The sequence below is a fragment of the Urocampus carinirostris genome, chromosome 16 (assembly GCF_059441175.1).
Source record: "Urocampus carinirostris isolate Australia breed hairy pipefish chromosome 16, RoL_Ucar_1.0, whole genome shotgun sequence".
NCBI lineage: Eukaryota > Metazoa > Chordata > Actinopteri > Syngnathiformes > Syngnathidae > Urocampus > Urocampus carinirostris.
In genome coordinates, this window is record NC_142364.1 from 13,636,966 (window position 1) to 13,649,031 (window position 12,066).

The 12,066-nt window shown below is 39.4% G+C and overlaps 1 protein-coding gene across 9 annotated transcripts in view; it reads right to left on the reverse strand.

Annotated features, from left to right (window-relative positions):
• Positions 1–12,066, reverse strand: part of dab2ipb (DAB2 interacting protein b) — a 148,015-nt gene that overhangs the window by 26,786 nt on the left and 109,163 nt on the right. For all 9 annotated transcript variants that reach the window (XM_088356111.1, XM_088356110.1, XM_088356109.1 and 6 more), the window contains 2 exons: positions 10,437–10,535; positions 9,225–9,779 (listed from right to left, as the gene is read on the reverse strand). In XM_088356111.1, the coding sequence (XP_088212237.1) occupies positions 9,225–9,779; positions 10,437–10,535 (654 nt within the window). The remainder of the gene's footprint in view (positions 1–9,224; positions 9,780–10,436; positions 10,536–12,066) is intronic.

Here is a 12,066-nt window from a genome sequence, read left to right on the forward strand (position 1 = left end):
TGGCGCCTATTTACTCACAACAAGACCGACTATGTAGAACACCAAGACAATATTAGCAATCAACAATTACTTTGTTGGCTGCAACTAGTGACTGATACGATGTGGATGAGAGCCAAAATGGGTAAGACTAGATCAGTCTGACAAAACAAATATATATATCCTTTTCCCATACAAAAATTGTTACATGGCATACACAATTTTATTAGTGTAGCATGAAAATGGTAAATTTAAGTAAAGGCCTGTTTCAAGTACATCACAGGTGAGCCATTTTTAGAACCAGTACAGGCTACTCAGGTTCCTACAGACACCACACTACAGACCTCTGCTGGAGCATGTTTGGACTCTTTCTAAAGCTAGCCATCATTTCTTTCTCGTGTTAAATATTGTAAACGATTGTATTGTAATTCTTCCCAGTTTGTATTTTTACTCTCAGCATTGGTTTATTCCTGCCAACGTTGATTTTGTTCAGGTTTTCTAACGGCCTAAGCCTTGACACTGGACCGTCTAAACCCCTCAGAATCGGAGGTTCCTAGCAGCTTCAGTAAGACATGAATTTTTTTCATTTTCAAAATGTTTGAGTCGGCAGAAACTGTTGTTTCTGGAGAGTCTTGTTCAGATCTTATTCCCGAGACTGTATCTCACAGGAAACACATTCCATGTTGGATACTCTTATGTTGCATAGTTTCAAGTCTTTAGGGGACCTTACAGAAGTTTGCTACATTTCAAAGACAATCTCCTTCCGGAATGAAGATAGATTTTAGAGGGCTGAGAGAACAAACCGAGTAGCCTTGGTAGAGTTTTGCGATTGTTCTTTGGCTTTGCTTTTCCGAGAGGAGCGGCCCGTCTTTTTCGTTTGCTTGAAAGGAAAGGGACGCATCCGCCTTTCTCTTTTGTGCTCCAGCCATGCATTCGTCCATCTACTCGCTTCAGCACTAATAAACAGAAGTGGAACGCGCTTTGTATCGCTGCCACATCTCATTAAGCATCAAGCTTGTCTCGAAAAGATAAAAAAAGAAAAAGAAAAAGGAGGCTGGGATGAAGACACGGTTGATGGCATCTAATGAAAGGAGTCAAGAGAAGCTTTCTGTGGATAGCTAACTAAAAACTTTAGTGACATGATGATGAATGCTTTGAATGTTTTCTTAGAATCTGCTGGTGTCAGTGTGCGTCTCTATATCACAGTAGTTCAACGCCGAATCGCAGTTTACTTTTCATGTTTTCGATACTTTGCAGATTTTTAGCATACATTGTGTTCTGCAGCATACAACACATAGCAAATGCTATCACCGTGGCAGGATGTGGAGGGCTTTGTGGGAGTGTGTAGGGTGGGTGTGACTATGTAGGTGCTCTGAATTTATCTGGTCTGGGATGAGACTGAGGCGGTGTCTGTAGAGACACCAATAACTGGGTTGCAGGTCCGGCTATGTAACATCTTTCACAAGCCACCAATTCCAAACCAGATCCATTACCCATAAAACAGATGACCTACAACTGATAAACGAATTGATAGAATAGAATAGAATATACCTTTATTGTCATTGTTACAAAATGGGTTAACATAATGTGACAACGAAATTGGGCATGACACTCCAGTTCACACATTCACAGTGAGGTAAAAAACCCAAGAAGATAAAGGAACAGAGAAGATAAGGTTATAAAACAAGGAGGATAAGGTTATAGTTATAATTTACACAAAATTTACCCAAGAAATGTCGGCATATAGGATGTTACATATCCTGGGAAAACGCTACATTTGTAACTCTTAAATTTTAATAATCACTGAGACCTGGCACAATTCGAGGATACCCAAAGCTAGCAGGACACTCTCCACATTGCTTTTTTACACTGTATACATGTTAAGTTTCAGAAATGGGAAATCGGGAGATTTTTTTTCCGACGCGATTATTATTATTATTTGAAAAGACAACAATAAAATTTGTTTTTCAATCTACTATATTGTTTTTCTATGTTGATGTGTTGATGTTTTATGTGATTATTACAATGTTTAATGATTTCAAATTTTCTGGTGTTCTTTAACATAGTCATATGTAGCACTCTTGTTCGTCTGCTGCTCTCGAAGGAATGAGATCACGTGGAGTTCCAGATTATGATTGCCGAGTCTCGAGCAAAGCTTTTTCCGGTGTAGAACGGCGAAAAAGACGATGACTACGGATAATACGGCTACATTTTAATCGGCAAAACTTTGTTCACATCGAAATTTTGGCGACAAAAAATAATAATAAATACATTTTTAGAAATCGGTAGGCGGGAAAATCATAGCCAAAGCGGTAGTCTCCCGACCAAATCGGGAGACTTAACAAGTGTGCACTGAAAAGAGAAACCCTCCAATTTTGTTGTAGTGTATAATGACAATAACTACCATCTATTCATTTAACTGCAAATCTGGTTCTGTGTTTTGATTTGAAGCTCTATGTGTTGTTACATATATATATATATATGATATGATAGCTCATATCATGGGACGTTTTGGGAACACAACCCACATGAAAAACAAGGGATTACTGTACTTGGAAAAAGCGAGCAAAAATAACCCAACACAGATTTAAAAACAGATGAGGTGGAGCAAAGGATTTGAATTAAAGTTCTCTATATTTAGATTTCCCTGGACAACATGAGGACACAAAGGAAAACAAGCAAGACCAAAACAATCACACGTTAACATCAGTGTAGCTCTAATGGCGTGCCACAATCTCTGCCTGTTTCAATGTCAAATTAACACGATAAGCAACCTCCAAATGCCCCTGACGTGCAATGGAATTCCAAATGTTCTGCACGGAAAGAAATGAATACAGAGTATTTAAGAACGTGAACGTCTCTCGGGGAGGTGGTGCTGAGCAGACTTCTCCCTCATCAATCAACAGGAGATAGACGCGACTTCTTAAGGTCTAATAATTCACTGCGCCGACGGACCAGGATCGAGCAAGAGAAGGATTTCAAAAAGCTCTTCTCAGGTATCAAGAGATGGCGACTGATGAAGCAGCAAAAAAAGACAATGATGACAAGCGACTAAAAGTCAGAGTTATTTTGGTCCCAGACAATGGAACTGCTTCACTTCCTGTTCTTATTTTTAGAATGTTGCATATATTCAGAGGTTAGGATGTAAAAAGATTGTGTCTGATGAGCAATACGTTCGTACTGTCATGATTACTGATGCGGGGCACCTGAGTCTGCTCCGTTGGCCCCAACAGCCGCGGACGCTGATTGGCTGCTTCCTCTTTTTTAAACCCCTGCTTTTCTGTCAACATTTGTCGGATTGTCTGTGAACCTACACTACACGCTAGGCAAACTTTTGTGACTCCTGACTCTCCTGTCCTGTTTTCCGTCTGATTCCCGTTGCCGGCCTTTTTCTGGACCCGTTTATGTTTTTGCTCCTCCGCCCCGGCCATCGACCTGTTTATTTCTCTCTGTCAACAACTACCGTTGCTCGACACGTAAGTGCCACTTCTGCGTTCCAACACACGTTCCATCTGCTACCCCTGACCGACGATCATGGGATCGCGCATGCAAGTCCTATTCTCCTTCTAAATAAAACTGACTAAAACAAACGCAATTGGGTCCCATCTCCGTTCCTGGTCTGTGATAGTACACCCTTTTCATGACCAATTTCAAGCACTTTTCAACCACATTCAAAGCCAATTTTCCAAATTCTCCAGTACCCCTAAAAGAAATTTAATGTGAATCATTCCATAGCCTTGCTGATTGAGGTCAATCACTGCTGCATGCAAGAAAAAGAAACAGAATTGTATACAGGGGGTCCCTATTCCTTGTCCTCACTGCTGGGCCAGCATTCCACCTTAGCCAGCACAGGTAGGGAGAATCACAATCAAACCCTTGCTCCTAGAACTCCCTCCTTGCTGAAGACTAGTATCTCCAGCCCCACACTTGCCTTCCATCGGACTTTGGTTTCCCCATCCACGCTTAGACTCTATCATTATTTCAATAAGTCCTGTCCTGTGACATGCTGGTCTGAATGTTTCCCGAGTGCCTGACACGCTTGGCTGATTGTACTATTTGAATCACAACAATACATTTGTATAAATCCCATGCCAAACATTAAACCAGCAACTATAAATTCACTGATTGCGTCATAGAAAAGGAAACAGAGTTTCTGTGCCCCAAGTCATTACTGTTAGCTGCAGTCTGTTTGGTCTATGTTGTATCAAATTTTCATGTTCCTTTTCATACTGACAGCGCTCGATAACGTCAAACTGTAGAAAAAGAAAAGTATATTCTTCGAAGGTTTAACTCATGAGTGAACTAAAGCCTGTTGGCCTCATTTTTAAGCATACCAGTTTTATTTTCTTGGTTATGGTCTATCGAGGCGACTGCACAGAATCGTAGCATTTACAAGCACTTCACATGAAATTAAAACACTTTTTAAACCTTGAAAACACAAATTCAAATTTAAGCATTTTCAAGGGTTTCAACTTGGCACCGGCACAAACCCAGGAGTTGCACGATTTTTTTTTTTTTATGTGACCAGACCATGATACTAAAGGGCCAAATCTTGGGAGCATGACATTAATGCTCTAATTTTGGGCAATGATTTCATTGTTATGGCCTCTGTAATGCTTTTTCAGTCTTACTACGTTTGTGTACTTGGACAGCTGAAGTTGCTGAGGACCTGTTCTGAAAATATCTCACCAAAGTCATCGCAATTTTATTGTATAGTGATTTGTGGGGGTTTCATGGGTGACTGGGTCTATTTAACCCTACTTCCAATAATTAACCTGGTCATAACATAGTAACAACAAAGTAAACATGATAGAAATCCATATCAAACAGAGTGCTCTTTGTACTAGTTAGAAGTGAAAGACAATTCTCGGCAAGAAAAAGATTGGAGATCCCTAATCTACAACTACGAGCAAAAACTAGTTTAGAAAACATGTTGAAAACACCGGAGTATAATAGTAAACGAAGTACCAGTACTACTAATAATAAAACGATTACATAAATTATAAAGAAATACATTATATATAAATTATTATAAATTATATATAAATTATAAATACATTTTATATAAATTATTATAAATTATATATAAATTATATATAAATATAATTGGGTGCCAACTTCTTCCCCATTATCCCTTTGAGTGTCTACTACAAAAATGACTACAGAACTACTACAAAAATACTACATAATACAAAACTAAATATGAAATATAGTGCCTGAAAACAATGACCTTTACATTCTGAAAAAAAAAAAAATACTGAAATACAAAATAACTACTACAGAAATACTACAAAGGTACTACTACATAAATAAAACCAAAAAACTATATATATCTATATCTACAGTAATACTGCCAAAATACTTAAAATAATAATACAAATGCCCTTCTTAAATAAATTCTTCAGAAATACAACTACAGAATACTACAAAACTATATTTTAACTTTAGTGCTTAAAACAGAGACCTATTATATTATTTTGCTTTAATTGTGAAAATTCCAAAACAAATTTGATGAGACTAATTTCAAAGAACAAATATAAAGAGGGAAATAACGTGTAGATGTCTGCATATAAAGTTATTAATAAACAAGAAAAATCGTACACTGGTAAGTCTCTAGAACTAAACCAATGCAGCCTGCCAATCCAAAGTTTTGCCCACACCTGCTCTATATACCTGTAAGTCTTTGTTTGGTTGAAAAGTTAAAATTGTAAAAAAGCTGTTCAAAAAACATCTCAAAATCTCGTTCTGATTTAATTTGGGCCTTTTTGGACAAGGTAAACACAATGACTCTTATTGGAACGAGTTTGGACCCAATTAAAAGGGCTCAACAAAACCCCAATTTCAAACATTTTTATTTTTGGACTAAACCAAGTCTAATAGGGACCAGACCAGATTTTGCCGTAAAAGCAATGTCTAAAAAAAAGTCGTGTGCAACTACCCCTAAAAAGCTAAATACGGATTAGAATATCAGGCTACGACTTCAGAGCTTAATGTTCAGAGGTGTAACTTCCAAATATTTTCATGATCCAAGACCTTTCTTTGTCATAATCCTACTTTCAGGTTTGGTTATCCCTCCATTTCTCTATCTCTCCCTCGTGCTTGCCATTGCCTTATTTAGTCACTCACTTCCTGGCTCTAATCAACACACACACACACACTTGGTGTCACTTGTCCCGATTACCCTCCAATCACACCTCTCCCTCTTCACTATTTTAACAGTCAGTTTTCTTGGCTCGGTGCTAGTTAGTTTCCTTTTTTGCCAAGTGCCAAGCTATTTTGTCAAATACTTCTTCTATACAGTATATCAATCACTAGCCTTTGATAAAACAAGTACTGCATGCTGAATTCTTGAATTGCCACCTTTCCTGCCTGACCCATCGCCCGCCTCTCGGACCATGATTGCCGCCTCTGGTTTCCAAGATACTCTTCCCTCGATACCCGACTGCACGTGTGTCGAACTCTGAAATAAAAACGAAGGTACTATTTTGTGCTTCCACACCACCCTGACATTCTTTGGGTCTTGGCAGGCCTAATTCCGAAAAATGAATTCTACCAAGCGCTCCAATTAAATTCCTTGTGGCAATAATTCCAATTCCTCAAACCCTGGGTAGACTTGTGGATTCGTGTAAGCATGGCATCCTATTCTGCACTCCTACACATTCCAAATGTAATGACTAACACCTAATTGTGATATGTATGGAGAGAGTATTTTTTAGGGATGCTTCTTTAGTACATCTTGTGGAGCTGACTCAATTGTGTCTTGCTCTGCAATGTAACAAATTAGGGCAGGAAATCCACATATGTGCTAAAATGTAATTAAGGCTGTTGCATGCTAGAGGAAATAATTTTCCTCTTTGTCCGGTCTCTCGTCTGCAGTATTAGAGTAGCTAGGTGAAAAGTTCACAGCTAGGGCAACGGCCCTTGTGAGAATATTTAGCCTTTATATGTAATAACAGTTCTCTCATCATACCCTGATAAAACACAAAGCTTGGGTATTCTGCTTAGTTCAACAATAACTGTGGAGGGTACATGTGCAGCGTGGGATATAATGCAAAATCATCAAGGGGAGTCCTATTCTTTGGTGAATTGAGAAGTATTTGGTAAGTAATTGTTAAGTATTGGACATTACAGATTTTTGCACTAGAAATGTATGAGTACAATTAAGAGGGTGTGACCCAGTCAATGGTTTTAGAGCCATACGTCGTCTTAAAGCCAACGTTCAAATGGCCCCCCAGCTCGCGATCTTCATTGCAATCCATCTATTTGGCTCCATTACTCCCCTTTAAAAATGAACAGACTCATCAGAAAATTTTCGATACTTTCGTTAGCCTTTGACCTTTTGATTGACACCACTCTTGACCTAGTCCTTAGCCTGTGACAGCCTATGAAGTCCAGTATTGAAAAAAAACAAACGAGCCGATAATGACTGATTCAATGGTGGATTGACACATTGGTACACCAATGAGATTACTAATGTAAATATTTACACATTTACAGTGTGTATTCAAAACAGAGCTGAAAGTAAACATGCGCAAAGCCAATCGTGATTCATTATTGTGTGCACACTCATTCATTGAGTTCTGGTAAGAGAAGCAAAACATTTACAACTCTTTTGCAATGTCTAAAAATTGGCCAAAGTAAAATACACAATTGCAAAGTATTTAGGGACGTGAACTGGTGGTTTCCAAATGGCCACTTTTGGAAAATTTAAGACCCACCATTAGAAAAAAATGGTTGAAGTACAATGTTTAGTTTTTCGGATTGTGATCAAATTTGACAGGGTACTAGGTAAGGCTTCACGCTACTGTCTAACGTATTTTCCAGCTACACCTCTTTTAGAGGCATTTGATTGCAAAAAAAAAAATCCAGGTGAAAATGAAAACCTATTTATGTGTCTTCGAACTCAGATTAACCTATGCTAGTAGTACTTGGAGTGATTATTTTAGTTTGGGACAAAGCTTCAGAGTCTCTTCTTTTAAAAGAAAGGAAAACATCCATATTCCCCCAAACAGTTCAAGAACAAGATTCAATTAATTTAGGTAGATTGGGTTTTTAGGCAGATTTTACAGGAACAGTAAGAGGTTAGGCTATTTTACTAGCTTTTTTTAATGGTTTTACTTGCACCAAAAGAGGAAGCCCTCCAATTTTGTTATACTGTTGTAAAATGACAATAAAGGCCATTTATTCATTCACTGCGATTTAAGGAGTGAGACCCCTGAGCTGAGCAAATGGGACTACAACATGTGTGAGTCGTCTTTGCCTGGTATGTTTTTAAATGGTACAATTTTAAGAACTACAGTGGAGAAATATTGATTTTAAAATTAGTAGAAAAAAAACGTTACATAAGAAAGTAATTTTGCTCGAATTTAGGAACATTTAGCCAAATAATAAATTAAAGCTTGAAAGTTCAAAATAGTGCTTTTAGCGCAAAAGTTGTAAACTTTTAATTGCTGTAATAATAATAACAAAAATATCTCTGCTTTATTTTTTTTCTGGGTTCTTTTTTATTTTTACTGAAGATGAGCATAGTATTACAGGAAATAATTCCATGCCACCACTTCAAGGCTATGGAAAGCAGCCACAACTTTCATGGTGCGTCGGCGCTAAACGATTTCTGATCGCCAGGTGTAGAAACATTTTTAACTTGGAGAAAACATGACACTCGTCAATGTCACATTTAAACAAGCTGACTAATCATAGTGTACGCGGGGCAGGACAACCACTGAACAGGGGGGAGGTTCTGACGGACAAATACGTAGCACAAACACACACCAAAGCATTTGCAATCGTTTATATAAAATTGAAATGTAAAAGGTTTTTTGATTAACTTTGCATTTATATATATTATTAAATAATACACATTTTGAGACTCTGGTGCGACCAATTAAACCAGAATCTTCTTATGTATGGGAAACACTGATTAGCCACTCCTTTGTTCTCCTCTGCTTTACCGTACTCCATTGCTATTGTTATTGTATAGCGACTTGTTTACCTGACTGCCCATTTTGCACATTTGTTTAGCTGCTCCTCTTGCACTCTTGCACTACTGTATAGTACTCAAAGCTATAATTATTTAGTATATCATTAGTATTTCAATACTCCAACTCAATACAACATTTTCTCTATATCCGTACATTCAAGTAAACTGTGCGGGTCAGATGTATCGACATTTCGTTCTGTATAATTGTGTACAAGAATGAGAATTAAGTATATCTGAATCTGAATCCTCCCAATAAATCTCCACTTACTTTAGCTTTGCCGGTGCTCTGCAGGATATGAACCAACGCACACGCCATCTCCTCCTTGTTCTTGACGCTGATGCTGGGCTCAAGCACCGAGCAAAGCAGCATGTAGTTGTTGGTGGTGTACTCGGCAAACTCCTTGTACAGCTCCATGGGGAGGATGTTCATGCTCTGGTAGCGCGCCTTTAAGCGGATCATGGGTCCGGACGTCTTCCCCTTAGTGGGGTTGGGTGTGCTCACCGGGTACCACTTCTCCACAAACTGCCGTCCAGTCACTGTCACCACGGGGATGCTGACCAATCCCACGTAGTTGTTCTTGTCCTTCTTCTTCTTCTTGTCTGTGTCCTTGTAAAGGTGCGCCGTGATGGAGTGCACCGCCGGGAGGTTGTTGAACTCAAAGTGTTCGCCCCAGAAGACGTTGTCCGTTTTGAGTTTGCTGGTGGTGCGGGCATAGAGCGCGTCGTCCAGGCAGAGCTCGCAGAAGTACTTCTTTTTGGCAGGGAGGTCTTTGGCTTCGATGAGCCACAGCCGCAGCATGTTCTCCACCCGCCGGCTGTTGTCCTGCAAGTGAGATGGTGACAGAAAACATGATCATGAAAAGATGTTCAATTGGGATCTGGAATAAAGTTCCGACAATTGCCGTTATTTCTACACACTATAAGGCGCACCAAGTTATAAGGCGCACCCCCATTTTTCACATATTTTTCATACAAGAAGGCGCACCAGGGCAGCACAGTGGTTGGCATGTATGCAGCACAGTTCTAAGGTCATAAGAGCGAACCTTCTTGTGTGGAGTTTGCATGTTCTCCCTGTGCTTAGGTGGGATTCCTCCGGGCACTCAGTTTTCCTCCCACATTCCAAAAACATGCATGTCAGGTTAATTGGCCGGTCCAAATTGTCCCTAGGTATGAATGTGTGTTGTATGTCTCTGTGTGCCCTGGGACTGGCTGAACACCATTTCAGGGGTTCCCCTGCCCACTGCCTGAAGATAGCTGGGATGGTTCCAGCACCCCCGCGACCCTACTGAGGATAAGCGGTGCAGATAATGGATGGATGAAGGTGCACCAATTTACAAATCTCATCCGCCATATTCTGCGGTATACAGGGCGCATCTGGTTATAAGGTGTGGTCAATTGGGGTTTTTAGGTGAGCCTTATAGTCCAGTAAATATGATACTTCTCATCTGCACTCTGTTGGCTGCACTTAAAACCTCCTCACCTTGTTCGGCTGGACGGCCCTCCGTAGGTTCTCCATCCATTTGTCTCTCTCGGCTGAGGAACGACAGGAAAAACATTTGCTCCCTGAAGATGTCGTCACCTGCGGAGTCAAATATCAGCGAGTGAACAGCAATTACAGGTAGTCCTCTAGTTACACTTTCCATTTGCAGATGTGAACAAATATCGTAAAATGCTATTTAGCGATCGCAAGTTTTAGGTGCATTAAAATACTCTACAGCAGACTTTTTACTGGGAGGGACATATTTTCCCTTCTCTGATGAGGAGCTGGGTTCAGTTTGTAGCAGAAAAAGTGACAATTGCAGAAGTGCCTAAATGTAAAAATGTATTGTTTCTCAGAAAGATACAATCAAATAACCCTTTTCTGGATTCATAACAGAACAAAAGTCAGAAATAAAATAATAACACTATTCATGAAATAATAACAAGATTACACTCTGTGGGTTCATGAAACTGTCGCGCCGTCTTAACAGGTCCAAGAGCAACTTAGTTGACAGAGCACTAGAACACTACTGGTTTACAGTGAAGAAAATATGTATTTTAACACCCTGCTATTTTGCTATTTCCCCCCTAAGAAATCAAGGAAGGGTCTGAAATTTCAGGGTCAGAATTCGAGATGATACACAGGTGTTCAAATACTTATTTGAAGCTTTATCACACAAATAAATCGTTAAAAAATCATGCAATGTAATTTCTGGATATTTCTTTTTAGTTCATCTCTCACAGTGGACATGCACCTACGATAGAAATTAAAGACCCCTCCATGATTTCTAAGAGGGAGAAATATTAAAATAGCAGGGTGTTCAAATACTTATTTTCTTCCCTGTATATGACTTGCGAGTTTGGAAGAGTTTGCTGCTTGCCGACTCGGGTTCAAATCCCGTTACAATGAAAAGCGTGCACACCCCTGGTCTAAAACCTAGTGTTATTAAGCTAAACAGCTCATTTTTTCCACATGTATCATTTTTTTTCTCGCCACCTGCCTTGCACCCCCTTCGCACACGCGAACCTCTAGGGTGGTAACTTGTGAGGAGCATGTGGCTAACGGTGCTAATCTCAGGCAGCATCATTCACAGCGCGTTGCAAATGACTGGGTTATCAAGAGGTTAAATCCCACCGCTGGCGACGCAACAGATTACACCCTCTGCAGAACTCGCATTTGTTTTGAACCCTCCCGTAAAAAAAAAATAAAAAAGCACAATCATCTCCAAAGGCGTTCTCACTGAGAGCATGTTACGTCACTGCCGTTTCAATCTGAAATCCTCCCCCAAAAAGCGATATAAGGTGCTTAATGGGTTCTCAGCGTTATAATCTTTATGTAATCTTTAAAAAGCCTCAGTCGGCCGCAGTGCACTCACCCTAGCTTAAGAAAAGCGGGATATTCCTCCTTTAAAAAAAAAAAAAAAAAAAAAACCGGCACTTTCAAAAAATAACCGGTAGAGAGGCCCAATTGAGAAGTATAAAAAATTAGCCAAGGTGTGTTTGTATCCAAACATATATTGTGAGCTTTGCTGTTGCAAATTTCTAAAGTATCAATTTTGTGTGAGAAATACTACATATTTACAGGGTTCGTAACCCTTTTTCATGACCACATTTAAGCACTTTTTAAGGAC